This window comes from Lupinus angustifolius, chromosome LG01, assembly GCF_001865875.1.
Source record: "Lupinus angustifolius cultivar Tanjil chromosome LG01, LupAngTanjil_v1.0, whole genome shotgun sequence".
Taxonomy (NCBI): Eukaryota; Viridiplantae; Streptophyta; class Magnoliopsida; order Fabales; family Fabaceae; genus Lupinus; species Lupinus angustifolius.
The window spans coordinates 5,806,212-5,826,227 of NC_032009.1; the positions used below are offsets into that span (position 1 = coordinate 5,806,212).

At 29.7% G+C, this 20,016-nt stretch overlaps 1 protein-coding gene across 1 annotated transcript; it reads left to right on the top strand.

Annotated features, from left to right (window-relative positions):
• LOC109348431 (60S ribosomal protein L32-1-like) lies at positions 10,826 to 12,654 on the top strand. The gene is made up of 3 exons (XM_019588870.1): positions 10,826 to 10,972; positions 11,928 to 12,101; positions 12,191 to 12,654. The coding sequence occupies exons 1-3, from the start codon at positions 10,863 to 10,865 to the stop codon at positions 12,318 to 12,320; spliced, it is 414 nt and encodes a 137-aa protein (XP_019444415.1). The 5' UTR covers positions 10,826 to 10,862; the 3' UTR covers positions 12,321 to 12,654.

The following is a 20,016-nucleotide window of genomic DNA, read 5'->3' on the forward strand; positions in this document are numbered from 1 at the left end:
ATCAATTGGGTATGGCTTGTTGCTTCCCAATCAAACTTGCATCAAAACAATCACACACATCATGATTGGGTATAGTGATGCAGATTGGTGTGGGGATAAGATGATAGAAAGAGTACATCAGGCTATGTGTTCATGCTTGGTGATGCTCCAATATCATGGTGTTCCAAGAAACAAACTGTAGTTGCTTTGCCTTCCTGTGAAGCAGAATATATCTCTGTGTGTATGGCTGCCTGCCAATCAGTATGGTTGGAGACTCTACTCACTGAATTGAAGCTAAGAAAGGAAGGAGAAAGCATGTTGTTGACGGGTTGACAATAAGTCAACCATAAATCTGGCAAAGAATTCGGTTGCACATGGAAGGAGCAAGCATATTGAGACACGCTTCCACTACCTAAGAGATCAAGTAAATCAAGAGAGGCTCAAGCTAAAAATTCTATAACTCTGAAAATCAGATTGCTGATATTTTCACCAAACCATTGAAGAAAGGGAGATTTGAAGAACTTAGACACAAACTAGGAGTTGTATGCCTAGATGAAAAGAATAAGTATTGAATTAAGGGGTAGTGTTAGAGTTAATTCTACTTCTTAGTTGTTAGTTTGTGTTGTTAGTTAGGAACTTCCTCTTATAGAAATTTCAGTTAGTTGGAAGTTGATGTAATGTTACTATAAATAGCATGTGTAATTTCCTTGATTATACAATGAATGAATATACATTGCAATCACTCTCTTCTTGTCAAGCATTCTTTCCAATCTTCATTTCCTACTCTGCTTTCTTGTTTTCTTGCTGCAACAAACAACCTTCTTCTTCTTCTTCTATTCTAGTTACTCATCCCTCGGCTATACAAGCAAGTTTTCATACTTGAAAATTCAACAAAAACGACCACATTTTTTAAAAGAATGTTACATTAATACACTTTTACTTAACTCTCCAACACTCAAACAAAGAAAGTAATTTTTGTTCTTACATGTACATTCAAAGGAAACCTATTTTCAATGAGACTAGATGTAGTTTTCTTTAATTAATTTATTATAATAATTTATCCCAAAAAAATAATTTTATCGGTTTTTTAACTATTGCTAAAAGAGTATAAATAAACATTTATATAATAAAATGAAAAGTAAGCATATCAACAATACTAATACAATCAAGAGGTGGTTGAATTTTAATTTCTGAAGATGGATGTAGTTATCTAAGGCGTTTATAAGTTTTCTTGATACTTTACATATCAAAAGCCATTAATATTTGGAGGACACCTTAGTAAAAAGCAAAATCAAAATGTAAATATAAATATAAATATTAAAGAGTTTATCATATCTTCTAAGGTCATGTGTTAATTTTCACAAATGATATACTAAAAAAATACCTAGGTGTGTGTTTTTATATGGAAGCATATATGAGTTTTCTACATTTTTTTGGTAAAGAATGAAAGAAATGGAAGTCATTGCTTACACCCAACATTGTCTAGCTAAAGTATTATCCTAGGTGGGGGTACACAACATTAATATCAGCAATGCTTCTATGAATACTGTTTGTTAGGTACCATATATTTTTTGTCATTTTCCATACAATAAAAGTTGCGATTGCACCAAACCCACTACAAAGTCGCCAAAAAAGTTTTATTAGCACCTTTCCCATAGAGCTTGACCCACTTGGGTTTGTGACTATGAATAAATCATCAGAGTTGAACCTCATTGTCCTCCAAAGCGCCATTGAATCTGGACAATCCCTAAGATAGTGAAATATAGTTTCTTTTGTGATATTGCATCTGTGACGAATATGTTGAACATTAATATCACGAGATGATCTAAACACATTTTTGTTAGAAATTCATAATTTTTAATTAAGATGAGCATCATATATTTAAGTCAATTATATTGACTATTTATTTTTGGGTTACAAAACAAGTGATCTAATTACTAACAAACACAAAAAACTTCTAAAATTGATAACAAATATGAGATTAATGAGTGGATACCCAAAAAGTTGTCCGATATGGGATAATGGAACCCTATAAGTTAACACATAATGAACGGTTATGAGTCCCAAGACATCAAATCACAAATAGTTTTCACATCTCCCATCATATAGAAAACGAAGGTCCCAAAAGGAATTAAAGATTTGGTTGGTGAAGATCATCATACTAAAACTCTCTCAAAATGTATATCAAAGGAGTAGATCAGAGATCATGATATTCATATATAACTTTGTATGTTTTATATTATGTGTGAGAATCATGATATTCAAGATCATATGATTGATATTTCACCAATCATCAGGAAATATCTAACAAGTGGTATGAGAGCGATATGTTCTGAATTTTATGGTTCTCCATTAAAAATGTTTTTCCCCCAATTTTTTACGAATCCTACTTTTTTAATTTTGGGGATTTTTATGCTTTCGTTATTGGTTATGAGAATTGAGTATTTATCAATAATGAGGATAACTTTTGTCTATTTCTGCTTATTTGAATTATGAGTAATTTGTATTATGAATCCTTGTAACATGTGTTGAAGTATATATTCAGATCTGTGCATGAACGTTGCATTAGCTTTTATGACTCTGTTATGCAATATGTAAATTATATGTGCACTAATGTCTTAGTGTTGTACTTTGACTTTTGTCACTTTACAATTTTACAATTTGTTAAAGTATACATATAATGTATATATGAGTTAAGTCGTATTTTTCTTTTATATATATACAATCTAGAATTCACGGTCTTGTATATATATTGCGAATTAAAATATACATATATACATATGTAATTGTTTTCAGCCTGAGGTTGTTGTGATTTCTGGAATTAGTGATTAAAGTTAATATATATATATATATATATAATGGTTATGATAATGCTTAAAATTATATATATTTTATTATGTTAGTGTGTGAAAGTGTTTCTATATATATGTTTTAAGATATGCATGATCATATTCGATTTGGAATTTTTTATAATGATTTGCATATATTTGTTTATGTTTTTCACTCTCGATCTACTTTGTATTTGATTAAGACTGCATCCATTTTTATGTGTTGATATATATGTAATATATCTTTTTTTGATTTGGAATTATATTATCGGATTAGATTTGTTAATCATAAAAGATATCAAATATGAATGTTTTAATTCCAATATCATAATTTTTTTATAATGGACCCACATTGTTTTCCTTTTGTGTGATAATCATTTTTGAATTAATTGATGCAATATGTTGTCAAATTAACCTATATTATGGAAATTGATTAAGATTACACTGATGAGTATGAAATTATTTATGCGAATTGTGTTCGTCCCAAAGGAATACACAATTTGACAAAGTAATAATATACATGTGATGATAAACAAGTAACAATTATAAAGTTTTTTCATGTGAATAATAGTCGGTTCAAAGAAAGACTATTGTTTGACAGAACTAATTGTTAATATTTGATCATTACGTTGAGAGTACCACTTACAAATTAATTTATATGTCCAAAGACTAGAAATTGATATTGTCTTAGGTATCTTGTGATGAGTCTATTATGTGAATATGTCTTGTTTATATATATTACCCGACTTGTTTATTTAAATGGTTGCAACATTTATGGTTTCTTGCATTGGTTGATGATTGATTGCATTATTAAGTGATTGCTATTGTTGAAACATTATTTCTGTTTGGATAGTTTGCTTTGTCATGTTTAATCGTGTATAAAATGGTAATATATTTTTTATATGGAAAATTTAAAAGGACATCACTGGGATTCGAAATGATGTTTTCATCATGAGAATGATGTAATGCTACTAATAGACTATAATAGATATATGTATTTAATGTGGGTATAAATAATATATGTTTTAGATTAAGTGTGGAATCAAACTCAACTAAATGGTTTTTATTTTGGAAAATAAAATTGTTTGACATTTTAAGTAAACCTATTAAACAAGAAGACGACAAACATCTTTTCTGTGAATTGTTTGAAATAAATGTCAAATGCTAGCGCGTATATGTATTCATGCGAGTATTAATCGGTCCAAATGAATATTATTATTTGGCCATATTATATACACATATGTGATGGTAAACATGTGATTATTATAAGGTTGTGTATATGATTGATAAAACAATCCAAAGAAATGTTTATTATTTGACATGCATTATGATTAATGTTTGACCATCACAAACTAGTGTACCATTAGTGATTGATATGAAATCTCAATGCAGTTGTATGATTGCATTTTAAGCGAATAATGATCGACCCAAAGGAATATTACTATTTGATCCAAATTACAAACATACTTGTAGCAATAAATATGTGATAATCATATAGTTTTCCACGTGAATAGTAAGTCGGTCCAAAGAAAAGTTTATTGTTTGACATTACTGATTAACAATGTTTGATTACCATATTGAGTATACCACTTTTAAGTTAATATTTTTTATCCAAAGACTGAATATTAATGTTGTGTTATGTAACTTGTGATGTGCTCTATCATCATTTGAATTTAAATATTAAATTTGAATGTGAATTTAATTGTAATAATTATTGCAATTTGTTTTGTTTTTTACTAGTGTTGCAAATATTTCTACTCAAATCAAGAATATCTCATTGTTGAATGAGCCAAACTTTAAGGTCTATAAGGAAGCCATATAAATAATTCTTGGCTGTATGGATTTAGATCTGACACTTCATGTGGAGAAACTCATTTCTACTCTATAAATCGTTAATGAGGTTTAAATTGAGAAATAAGAACGCTCTAACCGAATGTGTCTAAAGATCATGAAACACTCTATTCTAGATGCGCTTCGGGCTCTATTTCTGAGGGTCAGAGTGCAAGAAAGTTCCTTGAAAAAATATAACCATACTTTGCCAAAGATGAAAAGGCGAAGACGAGTAAATTTTTGGCTAAACTCATCTCCATGAAGTATAAAGGCAAAGGGAATATAAAGGAGTACATTATGGAGATGTTTAATCTTGCATCAAAACTCAAGTCACTTAAGTTAGAACTTGATGATGACTTGCTCGTGCACTTGGTTTTGATGTCGCTTCCTATACACTTTGGATAATTCAAAGTGAGTTATAACACTCAGAAGGACTACGTGCAAGAGAAAGTGAGATTGTGGAGAGATAAGACTGAAAGTGCTCATTTGACTATGACCTCTTAGAATAAGAAAAGAAAGAACAATAAGGATGTTGTGAAAGAGCTATTTGTGTTTTTCCTGAGAGAATTTGGAATTGTTCTACAATCCACTATGTTAGGCAAGCCTAATATGAAGGGTATTGTTGAGTAATTAAACTGAACTCTTAAGGATATGGCGAGAAGTATGATTACTCATTCTTCCTTGCCATAGTCTCTTTGAGGGAAAGCTTTAAAGACCACAGTTTACATCCTTAATAAGATGTCAAGTAAAGCAATTAACAAAACCCCATATGAGCTTTGGACTAATAAAAGACCAAGCTTAAAATACTTACACATCTGAAGTTGTCCACCTCAGGCGCGACCTTATAGGCCACATGAAAGGAAACTAGACTCAAGAATAGTTAGTTGTTATTTTGTTGGCTACGCTGAACGCTCTCAGAGCTATAAATTTTATGATCCTACTTCAAGACTTTTTTAGATGGGAAATGCAAGCTTTCTTGAGGAAGTTGATTTTGGGAGGAAGAGAACATAAAAATGTTATTTTTGAGGAAGAACCTATCACTAATGGTGAACAAGTTCTTGTGCCTATTATCATTTAAGGAACAACTTCGGTAATAGAAGATAATGTTCAGAATATTGTTCCAGACAATATTCTTGAACAAGACAACAATGAGGTTCTTCCTGAAGTACCTATAGAACAAATTCAACAATCTCAAGAATTAGAAATTTCATTAAGGAGATCCACTAGAGAAAAGAGAAGTGCAATTCTTGATGATTTTGTTGTATTTCTTTAAGAACATTAGGATGACATTGGGTTAGCAGAGGATGATCCATTAAACTTCTGTCAAGCCATGAAAAGTTCTAACTCTCAAAAGTGGATTGATGTCATGAAGGATGAGATGAAGTCTATGCATAATAATGGCATTTGGGATATTGTCGAATTACTTAAAGGTGCGAAATCTGTTGGGTGCAAATAGATATTTAAAACCAAGGGGATTCGAAGGGTAATATTAATAGATATAAAGCTCATCTAGTTGCTAATGGCTACACTCAGAAAGAATATATTGATTATAAAGAAAGTTTCTCTGATGTATCTTCGAAGGATTCTTTAGGAATAATAATGGCACCAATAGCTCATTTTGATTTAGAGCTATATTAGATGGATGTTAAAATTCCGTTTCTAAATGGTGACATTAAAGAAACAGTCTATATGGTGCAACCAGAAAACTTTGTGTCAATTAGCTCAAAGTCTATGGTAGCAAATTAAAGAAAATCATCTATGGCCTTCAACAAGCTTCTCGTCAATGGAATCACAAGTTTCATCAAGTTATTACCTCGTATGGTTTTGAGATAAATAAAGTTGATAATTGTGTATACCACAGACTCAGTGCGAGTAAATTTATATTTTTGGTATTATATGTCAATGATATATTGTTTGCTAGCAATAATATGAGACTACTGCATTAGACCAAGAGATTTCTAATGAATAATTTCGAAATGGAAGATCTTGGGGAAACTTCTTTTGTATAAAGTATTCAGATACTAAGATATTGCTCTCAAAGTATCATAAGGTTGTCACAAGAAAGCTATATAGATAAGTCCTACATAGATTTGGCATGAAAGACAGTAAACCAGGGGATACCCCTATAACTAAGGGAGACAAGTTTAGTCTCGAAAAGTACTCCAAAAAATGACCTTGAAAGATACGAGATTGAAAAGATTCCTTATGCATTCGCAGTAGGAAGTCTAATGTATGCTCAAGTTTGCATACGTCCCGAAATATCTTTTGTCGTGGAAGTTTTGGGAAGATATATGAGTAATCTTGTAATGCATCACTACAAGGCAGTCAAACGTGTTATGCATTACTTATAGAGAACAAATGAGTACATGTTCACTTATCGAATGTCTGAGAATTTAGATATCATTGGGTATTTTGACTCCGATTTTTCGGTGTCTATACAACAAACACTCCACCTTTGGATATGTGTTCATCTTAGCTGAATGTGCTATCTCTTGGAAGTCTACTAAACAGATGCTTATAGCTCCTTCAACCATGGTTGTGAAGTTCATGATTTATTTTGAAACATCAGACCATGACTTATAGTTGCAAAAATTTTGTAATTGGCTTACGTCTGGTTGATGGTACTAAAGGACCACCGAGAATTTATTTTGATAGTAAGTCCGCAGTTCTTTACTCCAACAATAATAGGAGTTCTAAAAAGTCAAATTTTATTGACATCAAGTTTCTGGTTGTTAAATAAAGTGTTCAAAGTAGACAAATTTTATAAAACATATAAAGACAAATTTTATACTAGTTGATCCAGTGACTAAGGATTTGGTACCTAAATCATTGATGAGCATATTTCTCGTATGAGTTTTGCTCCTTAGGATATCTTAGTTCAGTGGAAGTGTATATGTTTTATGACTTACTTAGGACACCATATATAGTTTTATACATAATAAAGTTGATGGTTTATTGTTCTATTTTGAACTTGTGTATTGTAACTATTGTGTTGCAATTAAAGACTTTAGATTGATCTCACTAAAGAATAAAGTAGGACCAGTTGGAAATAGACATGTTTGAGATCACATTACATGAAATTTCCATGTCACTCATTGATATTTGATCTATGTCATTAAGTATATTAATATGGTGATCATCATGGTCGGGTCACGTTTGAATGTGATGAAGATCGCGATGGTTCCATAATTGATATATGAGATGGACCAGATTGTATTAAAGAGAATTCTAAATATAAATATCATAAGATGCACGCCTAAAGAATATGTGATATAATTGTTTCGGGAAAAATATAAAACTCAAGTGGGAGATTGTTAGAAATTCATAATTTCTAATTAAGATGAGCATCATATATTTAATACAATTATATTGGATATTTACTTTTGGGTTACAAAATAAGTGATCTAATTACTAAAAAACCTAAAAGACTTCTAAAACTGATAACAAATGTGGGCTTAATGAGTGGATACCCAAACGGTTGACCTATATGGGATAATGGAAACCCTATAAGTTAACACATAAAGAATGGTTGTGGTCCTCAAGACACCAAATCACAAATAGTTTTCACCTCTCCCCATCAGAGAGAAATCGAAGGTCCCAGAAGGAATTAAGAATTTGGTTGAGGAAGACCATCATACCAAAACTCTCTCAAAAAGTATATCAAAAGAGTAGATCAGGGAACATGGATTCATGTATAACTTTGTATCCTTGTTTTATATTATATATAATAATCATGATATTCAAGATCTTAGGATTAATATTTCACCTATAGCTAGGAAATATCTAACACATTTGTTAGGATAGAATTGTAGCAAATTTGCCAAAAGAAAAAGTTTGATGTTTTCATGGGCTTTTAAGTTTCAAAATCCATTGCCAATCTCCTTGATGAGTTGGTGGTCCTTATACAACCATGTGTAACCATCTTTTGCAATATACTCCCCATTCAAGTTGTGTTTGAGGAATTAAGACATGAGAGATGAATAAAAAATATGAGGACAAAAATAATAGTAGAAGAATTTTAAATAATACTTGAATACTTAACCTTGTCATGCAATATAAAGAGTCACATTAGCTACTATGCCAACTCACATACACAAATAACAAATAATTTTAAATAATACTTGACTACTTAACCTTGTCATGCAATATAAAGAGTCACATTAACTACTATGCCAACTCTCATACACAAATAACATAAAGAATGTTAATATATATGCATTTTAGTATAAAAAGTTATATATAGTCAGTATATCATTCAATATTCATTTGTATTAATTTTTTGAATAGTCAATATTATTAAATATGTATATTAAATGATATTAGGGATGGCAACTGACACGGGCGAGCGTAGGTAATGCTTTCTCATTCTCAAACTCACAATATTTGCGGGTACCCGTACGAGTAACGGGTATTTACGAGTACCCATTGGATTTTGGTTTCAATTATATATTTAAATAATTATATAATAATTAATATATAAAAATAATTATTATATGAATAATATGATATATATTTGATAAATTTGTGATCATAGTCAACTATGTGTAATTTATTATGAAATAATAATAAAATATATGATCTTAAAATAATAATAGATATATATAATAATTTAATTAAAAACCAAATATATAAATTCACGGGTACACATAGGACGGGTATCATAAAACCCGTTCTAACCCATAAGCCATTTTTGTGGATACTCGTTGCAGGTATTTCCACGTGTATCTATGAGTCATATTTTTTTGCCATCTCTAAATGATACAATTATAATATACAAAACTCGTACACTATTCAATTCATTCATTTTTTCCACTAATACAAAAGCAATCGAACCTTAAAGACAATCAACAACAAGAATAACACTCGATAAAACAAGAAGATAAAATGTATTAATTGACAGTATAAAAATTTATATATATTTAATATATTATTCGCTATTCATTTTTTGGAAATGTATTTTATATCTATATATATACTTCTATACTATATATAAAGCCAAAACATATTATAACTACCTACATGACATAATTTCCACTTACCTATTTTGTCATTATAATTAATAATTATTACAATATTTTTCTATACAATAAAAATATAAATGAAGGTTAGAGAAAGTTACATGCACTAAATATATTAAACTACCAATGCATTTTTTAATAATATCACAATTCATTTTTATTTTTTTCAAAAAATTATAATATCATATACGAAAAAAGTGATATAATTCTCTAAAATGAAATATATAAAAATTATATATTCAATACTAAAAAGTAAAAAGCGGATCGACAGACACGAAGTAATTATCGACACGCTAGTAATAATAAAACATAAATGATAATATATTTTTTCTCATAAAAAATAATTTACATTTTGTAGTATACTAAAGTTGGCTAACAAATAGTAACGTTATTTTTTTTATTGAAGGGAACACATAGAAGTATTAAAAGCCTTGACCATTGCTTTGGGTAAGCACAAACAAACAAATAAATTAATGATGAGTAAGACCCGACCTGACTTGTAGATTTGGCTCAACCCGACAACTTAGGGACAAGTCTGACCCGCCCAATAAATAAAAATGACATATTTGATTAAAAATGACAGACCCGTAGTAAAAAAGATGGGTTCAAGTCTATGTCCAGGTCATCCGACTCGTCACTTATAGTTATATTTCAAGAATTGTTGAATAAGTACATATCAATGCTTATTATGTGCAGCCCACATAACTCAAATACCTACAAGCCCATACTGTTATTGTATTCATTTTTGTGTGAACTTTTGAGTATTGACATGTAGTTGTCATTTTAGTTCTCATGTGTTTTTAAACATCTACAAGAACACTTCAACTTATGTTGACAGTTTAAATTGTGCTGAAATTTTCAACGTTCTTCTATAATGTTTTGTGATAGTTTTTAGTTTGAATGATGAAATTTATGGTTCGTAGTTTATATACTCATGTATGTATGTGAGAGGCAGATTTTAGTTGAATTTATATACAGATTGTGATAATTTTGATTATGTATACTTAAAGCTTTGAGAAAAAAATTACTTCTATCATTTTCCAACCTATCCCTGTCTACTTTTGTAGGGACATGTTCGGATTCAAAAATTAACAATAGCAACCAATGAGGGATATGTTTAACTAGTCCCACACTCTCACCTTTCACCTTTTTCATATATAAGCAGGTTTCCCTGCCACTGGAATCAGAGGAGTTAGGGTAAATAACAATGGCGGTTCCACTACTTACGAAGAATATCGTGAAGAAGCGCGTCAAGAGGTTCAAGCGTCCTCAGAGCGATCGCAAAATCTCCGTCAAGGTTATGTATTTTAATTCTTCGTTATTAATTTCCATTTCGAATTTATTTTTTGTGCTTGCGAATTGATTCATGATATAATGTTTGATATTGAACTTCACTACCGCAACTGATCTCATGATGTACGTGTCTTTGGATTTTCATTAGAGCTTGTTACCTGTTATGGCGTTTCTGATTAAACTGCTTAATTAAAAGCGCTTCTTCAAGTAAGTGGTTTTCAAATGATGTAATAAGCTTATTGCGCAAGGTACAAGAGCTTGTAAGGTCATATTAAACTATTTCATTTGCTATTTGCTCAAGTAAGCTAGCTCCAATGAAAATCCCTTGAATTTTGCTTTGAAGGAACCCTAAGATGTGTTGGATGACTTAATTCAAAGCTTAAGAGACTTTAAAATGAAAGGGAATTAAATTGCTCTTTTACAAAAAAGAATTGTTTGGATAGGTATATGCGAAGTTAGAATTTTAATGCAAATTAATGGAAAAAGGGAAGAAAAAGGTGAAATGCAATTTAAAAAATTGAAATATCATGTTTGATTTGCTAATGTATTTGATGTCCAGTGTCCAGCCTTTTTTGTTTATTGCTGTAGCTGGATATTTTGTTTAAATAGGGTATATGAGTTTTATACAGGTCTTGCAAGGACACAGTTGCCTTTCTTTCCTCTAAGCCTTATGTTACTGCCTCCCAGTATTCATATTTAATCGGTCATAACTCAAAAAAATTCCTTGAAAAAAGAATGTTTAATCATTATGTTTTGCCATTCAAGGATATTTCTCTGTATTTTATATAGAACCATTTTATTAACTGTGAACAAAAATGTGCAAATTCATTGATATTTCTGTGCTGCTTTGATTTTATTGCCTTAAGTTATGTGAATGTGCTTGTGGAGTGACTCGTGCTTCTGATGTTGGTTATTTAGGGTTGAATGGGTTCCTTTGTTCTAACTTACTGTCAGTTTTTGCCTAATTTATTTGCATCAGCCGCAGACCAAAGGGTATTGATTCACGTGTCAGGAGGAAGTTCAAGGGATGTGTGTTGATGCCAAACATTGGTTATGGTTCAGACAAGAAGACTCATCACTATCTCCCTAACGGTTTCAAGAAATTTGTTGTCCACAATGTGAACGACTTAGAACTGCTTTTGATGCATAACAGGTGAAGCTTCCTGATATATACTGATCTTGAGTTTATTATTCTGCTGCAAGTACTGTCTTCTCATTGCTTTTTATTATTTGATATTTCAGGACTTACTGCGCCGAGATTGCTCACAATATATCAACAAGAAAGTGGAAGGAAATAGTTGAGAGAGCTGCTCAACTTGATGTTGTTGTCACAAACAAAATTGCTAGACTAAGTAGCCAAGAGGATGAGTAGACTGATTAACAGTCAAAATTGATTGTTTTTTTATTGCAAATGCCAAAAGGTTATAGCTTGATTTACCTTTTAAGATGTTACTTGTCTTGTTCTCATTCTGTCACAATATTTTTTAAGTTATTTAGTATTTGTCAAATTTTGAATTGGAGAGGTTGTCTGAGGCTTATTTGGCTTTATCTTATCCTTGCTGAAATATATTAAGGATGGTTTTTTCAATGGAACTTATTATCACAATAATGCTGAAGTGTCCAAATTTTGAATTTGTAATTTTTTTCTTGTCATTTTGGTAGACTGATGAACCTTATCTATGTTTTATAATCTGAGTTATCTTAAATTGATAATGTGTATGTGTGGTATTATCAAATTTCTCCACTTGTGAGGTAAGATTTTGTATATCTATCCTTCTTGATCGACCTTGGTGTACTGGATATCTATCCCTCACCTTCTTATAGTGGATTGCCCTTTTGTATAAGTGTTATATAAGCCCTAGCGTTTCCTAGTTTGAACATTTGTTTTTTTGTTAATATCAAACTGATCATGAAGTTGCATATAATGTTTGTTTAAATTAAGGGTGACAATTGGATTAAGTTGGATGGATATAGATTTGGATCTTAATGGATTGAACGAAAAAGTCATTAACCAATTCATATAAATTCATAAAATTACATTTCTAAATTATTTAATCTATCTATGTCTAATGAATTTGAATCCATTCATTCCATTTATGTATCTATTTTAAAAGATCGGATAGATGAATATTTAATTCATTTATTTTTTTAATAAAACATTATTTGGGAAAATCCTTTTAAAAATTATTATTCAATAAAACATTTTTAAATATTAATTTAAAAAATATTTGTTAATATCAATTTACAAATATTTATAAAAAGTAAAAAAGAACTTTCAAAAATTGACTTTTTAAAACGTTTTAGTATTTAAATTTACCAGTCAAAGCTTTGAAAGGTAAAATTGACTTTTTAAATTTAAATCCTTATTGAAACCTTTTAAAAGAATGTTTTGATAAAAAGAATAATAATGTTGATTGAATCATGTTGTTAGAAAAAGTAGTTTATATTTTGCACATTGGGTTTGCATAGCAAAGTTGTATCTATATTGCTTTATGGAGAAAAAATAATTTTGTTTTTATTTTTTTGGATGGATTGGGTTGTGTATCCATCCAAATGGATATACACGTGGATCCATTGAATATAAGAGATGAATTTGAATTTATTTATTATCAACACTATCCAATAAATTATATCCATTTTGAATCTATTAATTCTAATGAATAAATTTAGATAGATTATGGATAATTTTATCACCTTTAATTAAATGTTAGTATTTCACACTATTCTAACTAGGGGTGTTCGCGGTCCATTTGGATCGGTTTTTAAACAAAAAATCATCCGACCCAAACACATAATTAGTATGCGGTCCGGTCCGGTCCATTTATATTAAGATGTCTGATCCAATCCGGTCCAAATATTATATGCGGTTTCGGACCGGTTTGGATAGGTCTTTTTCTTAGATATTAACATATAAATCCCTTCTATTTCAATCTACAACACCAACAAGGCAGCAACCAGAATAATGAAGAAAAGTTTGATTCTTTTAGTAGTAAGATTAGAAACATCAATATAGTCTAATTATCCAATCAATTTTAACAATTCCATGACCCAATCAATAAAAAAAACAGCAACGCAACAACAAAAAGTAAACAACAAAATTAAGGATTATGGAGTGAACATTCAACATCTATCTAGTGATTATGGAGGAATGAGGAAAAATTATTTCCACTGACATCTTACTTTTCCTCATTTAGGAATTAGGGATTTAGGAATGAGGAATTAGTGATTTAGGAATGAGGAATTAGGGATTCTACGGTGCCACTGCCTATCTTGAATACTTTAGTAAAAATTAGGAGACACACTTAACAATATTGGTCCGGTCTGGATCGGTCTGGATCCCAGACGTGAAACCGTAGACCGGACCGGACCGATCAGTCCTTAAAAAGTAAATCCAATACGATCCAAATAAATTCGGTTTTTGAGGTTTCGGTCTATTTTGGATCGGTTTGCGGTTTCTGTTTTGGACCGGTCTGGATTTGAACATCCGTAATTCTAACTCCTATCAACTATCTTAGTGTCTCATGGATATAAGTGTTATACTTGTCATGTTATCGTGACCAATATAGATGACATATCACCATAGTTACTAATTCTCTCCTACATTTTTACTAATAAAATTTAAAACACTAGTCTTGTGTTTTTTACGATAGATGTTGCTCTTGCCATAAAATGTTACAGTCTTGAGTTAGACATGGCTTCGAGAGGGGGTTGAGGATGGATCGGTCATATTATCTCTAAAGATATTCAATTTGGAAACAAAATCAGATTGTGCGTGTTGTGTCCCAAATTTTTGCTACGCGACCTCTAAGAGACGTCAATCATATCGGGCTTTGGATTGTTGATATTTAGGTTTAAGAGTGATTACAGATTGAAAAGATATTAGCACTCCATATGGCCGCAGTAAAACAACACCCTAACTAATTGCATATATTTAATATACCCTTAACTTATTTAAAATTAAATTACTAAAACAAAATATTTATCTTTTATTTTTGTGTCTAACAAGATGAGATTTTACTCCACATATCCTTATATATTTTAGGGAATTAAGACTACGTAGTTCTAAGTGTTTAGAAATTTAATGTTGATTGATGGTATTAATCTCTTTTAAGAAGGGTGAATCAACATAAACTAATGTTCGCACCGCATCCCATCTCAAAAAGATTTGAAAATATTATCCGTTAAAAATGGTGAAGAAGCAAAAGGCAATGTCCGCACTGCATATCGTCTTAAGGAAATATTTGAAAATAACTATAATATTTTTTATTGTTAATTTAGGAATTAATCGAGTGAAAAGATGTGTCATAACACGACCATTTAAAGATGATAGAAGGACAATAAATGATACTACAACTTTCCTCCATCATTTGATTAATCCCTAAAAATTATAATTTTTATAGACATTAATAATAATGTTATACAAGATATTTTTGAATTAAATAATTAAAAGCCATTTTAAAATAGTAAACAATTATAACTTTTTCTAAATAATAAATTTTATTTAATTGCATAAAAAAGAGAAATAATTAATTGTTAAAAAATCATAAAAAAAATTTGTTGGTTGTTAGCTATATTAAATGGATATTTATCTTTTTTTCTTATTATTAGTTATCCATATAAAAATTGTTAACATTCATCTTTCAAAAAATATTCAATACTTTTTTATTTAATATTTATATAAAAATGTTTTTTTTATGTGTTATTATTATATTTTATAAAAGAACTGCACTAGAAAAAGAAATAAGTAAGAATATGATGTTGATTTTATATAGAGAGGTGCAGAAACTTCGAGTGACATGTCAAGCAGCTAATGGTTAAAAAAATGTTGCAGCCAAAGATATGCCACATGAAAGCGTACACCCGCTTGAACATCACAAGTTGATTGGATGTCAAAGTGGGTGCATGGCGCCTGATCGGCACCCGATTGCACCAGGCCACATGCTGTGGATGGGGAGCCTTGATCCGGTGTGTGCACGCCTATATGAAGAGGGACGCACCACCTAGTTTTCACGCTATGATTGGTTCGGTTGTTGGACCAACTGGGGACATTGACCAACAAGCCACAAAGCATAGTGTGATAGACTAGAAGCTAATGTATACTACCGCTACGCTGTAGTCTTCCTCAATGAATCAAAACCTTATGGTCTCTATCTTTTAGAGGTGACAAAATTATCCACAATCCATAATCCATCCAAATTAAATTCATTCATTAGAGCTAATGGATTTAAATAGATATAATCCACTAGGTAGTCTTGATAATGGATGAAGTCAAATCCATTCATTATATCCAATAAATATCCATGAGTATATCCATTTGGATGGATACCCATTTCATCCAAAATATAATAAACAAAAATATATTTTTCTCCATAAAGCAACATGCAGACCCAACTTTGCTATGCAAACCCAACATGCAAAATGTAAACTACTCTTTTTAACAAGATGATTCTATTAACAATATTATCATTTTTATCATGATTGAGCACAAAAAAAAATATATGATTGTACAATACAATATCTCTGACCTTACCTACATTGTTGCCTTTCTGAGCTTTCACTAGTAAATTTAAATACTGAGGTTTTTTAAAAGGTGTTTTTTTAAAAAGTCACTTTTAAAAGTGTTTTTATAAAAAGTCATTTTTAAAAGTGTTTTAGAAAAACACCTTTTAAAAATGTTTTATAAATTAATATTTAAAAATGCTTTACTAAATAATAAATTTTGAAAATATTTCCCCTTCAAATAATGCTTTATTAAAAAAAATGAATTGAATATCAATTAAATAATAAATTTTGAAAATATTTTCCCCTTCAAATAATGCTTTACTAAAAAAAATGAATTGAATATCAATCCATCCAATCCATTAAAATGAGTACATGAATGAAATGAATGAATGGATTGGATAGTTTAGAAATGTGATTTTATGGATTTATGTAGATTGATGGATAACTTTTCATCCGTTTGTTATGATCCAAATCTATATCCATCCAAATTCATCCAATTGGCACCCTTACTCTCTTTCAATTGTGTAGTTTTTTTAGTAAAAATTACCCTTATATTTTCGGACACATCTATTTAAACTAAATGAAATAACTTAAACCTCTAAAATTTTGCTAACCACTATTATTTTACCAAATCTTTTTTGCATATTATAAGGGACGTGATCCCATTTGATTTTCTAGTTATTTGACAGAGGTTTTTATTTATTTAATTGTTTATTTGAAATTCAAATGTGATATTTGGAATATTCTGTGTGTTTTATTTTATACATTTGGATTTAATTATAAAAGTAAATAAAAAATATTATTAATTATCTTTTATTTATTTTACAATATAATTTTGAAAAATATAAAAATAAAAATCACTTTATTAATCATTTTGTGTGTGCTTATTTTATGAGGAAATGGCATGGGTTTCTAGAAACTTATTTCTAATTTTATTTTTTTGTTTGTTTTGAATTTGATTAATTTTAGAGAAAAAATATTAAATTATTTTAGAAAATCATTTGTTTAATTAACTTTTTTTTCTTTCAAAAAGTAATTATTAAAAAAAAAATGTTTTATGCTTTTTCTGGGCCAAACAAAAATGGATGTTGATAGTGAGTTGGCAACATACGAGTAGCATTGCCACTTTAGACTGACATATTCATACCGCATAATGCTCACTATGCTAGGATGGACATGAATTATCCATTAATAAAAAATGCATGAATCATTATGTCTTGCCCACTCTAAGTATAAGTAGGCGAGGATCACCTAATATTTTTTTTAAATGGAAAGGGAAATCCAAAAAAATTAGGAAAACACATAAAATCAAATCAAATTAACATAACAATCTCATGTCATGTTTTTAAAGTAGACTCGTCTCTTCTTTTTCTCGAGCATTCTGTGTTGCAGAAGATGCATCGCCCTAGGCATGGCATGTGTCACAACCTTGACTCTTGTTTTTAGTCATTCTCGTTCTATCTATGTCGTTGCATCACTTTTCGAGCGTCGACCTGCATCATTTTCTAGACTCCCACTTGTGCCACTTTATTTTACTTATTTTTGATTTCGTTATTTATTTATTATTTATTTTTTACATAATTATATTTAAATAATTTCATAATAAATATTTAAAAACTAAATAATAATTTCGATGTAAATAATTTATTAAAATATTAGATAGATTATTCTTTTAAATATTTTTTACATATTATATTTATATATTTTCATACTAAATATTTAATAATTAAATAATTTAAAAAAATATTAGATATATTAATTTATTAAAATATTTTTTACATAATCATATTTAAATATTTATAAATATTTAATACTTAAATAATTATAAAAAAAATAAATATGTAATCATTAAATATTTTACTAAAATATTACATATATTATTTAATAAAGGTTAAGAGGGAGAAATGAGCTTGATATTGGTCTATAAATAGCAAAAGCTTTGGTGCTTTCAATATCCCATTGTATAAGCAAATTCATATCATCATTTTTGTTCTTGTATTGTAATACATGGCGAATCACATATCGAACTATTGTCAATTGTTTGGAATTATAGTTCTAATGATAACTGGTAAATATTTTGTTGTTTAATATAGTGATGTTATAGTATAAATGATATATATATATAGTATATAATTATAAAACAACAAATGATATCAATGTTTAATCATGATCATAACTATTTTCTCTCTTTTGATTTTCTTTTTTTACTTAACAGCTTGGAGTATGATACCAATAATAGATGCCAAATCATGCTCACAAGATCGTATGGGTGCATGCGGTGCAACTGGGCAATGTGACCAAAGGTGTAAAGCCTAGCACCCTGGTGGACAAGGATCCTGCAATTTGGGCTTGTGTACTTGTGATTACTGCACCTAAAACCCAACATCTAAGAAATATTGAACCACTGCTTTTGGATTATGCGTTGAATTACTTGTACTATGCTTGCTAATTCACCTCTCATGAGTAACTTGTAAACGAGATCAAAATGCAATTTAAATAATAAATACCATTAATGTTATTATCTTTATTATTATTTTATGAAGCTCATGATTATATTTACTTTATTTTTTAATAACTATGATGATCAGAAATTATTTTTGATATAAGATGTTTAATAAAAATAGGTAACCTAAGTGAGTGTGGAAAGAAAAGACATTTAGTTATAGTTTAAAACTTTACATTATATTTTATAGTTTTCTTAGTTGTGGAAAAAAGTAACTACAAGTGCTGTATATATTAGTGGCTTAAAATAAAACAACATTAGTATAAAGAAATTCCTCCATCTTTTCTTCTATTTTTCCTTCTAAATCTCTCAAAACTTTAATCAGCATTTTTTATTTTCCTTATTTTCCTTAAGAAATCCTTTTTGAAAAAACTGAGACCTTTACAATCACTAGAGTGTCTTTGCATTTTCAGTATGCTATCCAATTTTATACTACTCTTGTTTAGACTTTTGAGTTGAAGACTCAAAGTATAAACTTTATTTTTAAAAGTAATACAATTTGGACAAGAAGAAGGTTGATTTCAGAATGGGTTAATCTCATTCTTTTCTTTAAATCAAATTTTGGCGAGTTCGACGTATTAATTATTGATAGGGCAAATTGCAAGTACACGATTATGTCGCCAACTAATAAAATATCGATCCCATGAGGATTGAAAAATTCCTTTAATTATAACAATTAAAGTAAAAAATGATTGAAATCTAATTTAGGAATATTTCCTAGGATAAGGGTTATCGCCTTTACACTCGCAAATCCTTGTTTTGCTCATTTTCATGAACTTTAAGTTGTGAGGGTGAATTGCTCTTTGATATGTGTCATCCTCTCTCGAGCTCCAACACGTGCACTCAAGTGAAGTCCCACATACTCTCGTGGTAAAATTATCAATTGAATTCTTTACTTGGATCTTTCTATCCAATCACTTTTTAGCAACCTAATGTGAATTCCTGAAACCCCCGAGAATCCTAAGACTACTCACATTAATTAGGATTCTAGTTTGAATAACTGAATGGTCGAATAGTTGAGTTCGCCTCTCGGTCCTTCCCCAATGTATCTAAAAGGTGTAAT

What these genes read in the sequence shown, in the direction of transcription:
- LOC109348431 (XM_019588870.1), top strand. Translation starts at nt 10,863, where the DNA reads ATGGCGGTTCCACTACTTACGAAGAATATCGTGAAGAAGCGCGTCAAG. An exon ending in GTTATGTATTTTAATTCTTC is followed by an intron (nt 10,973 to 11,927) that starts GTTATTAATTTC and finishes TATTTGCATCAG; the next exon opens with CCGCAGACCAAAGGGTATTG. An exon ending in CTGCTTTTGATGCATAACAG is followed by an intron (nt 12,102 to 12,190) that starts GTGAAGCTTCCT and finishes TTGATATTTCAG; the next exon opens with GACTTACTGCGCCGAGATTG.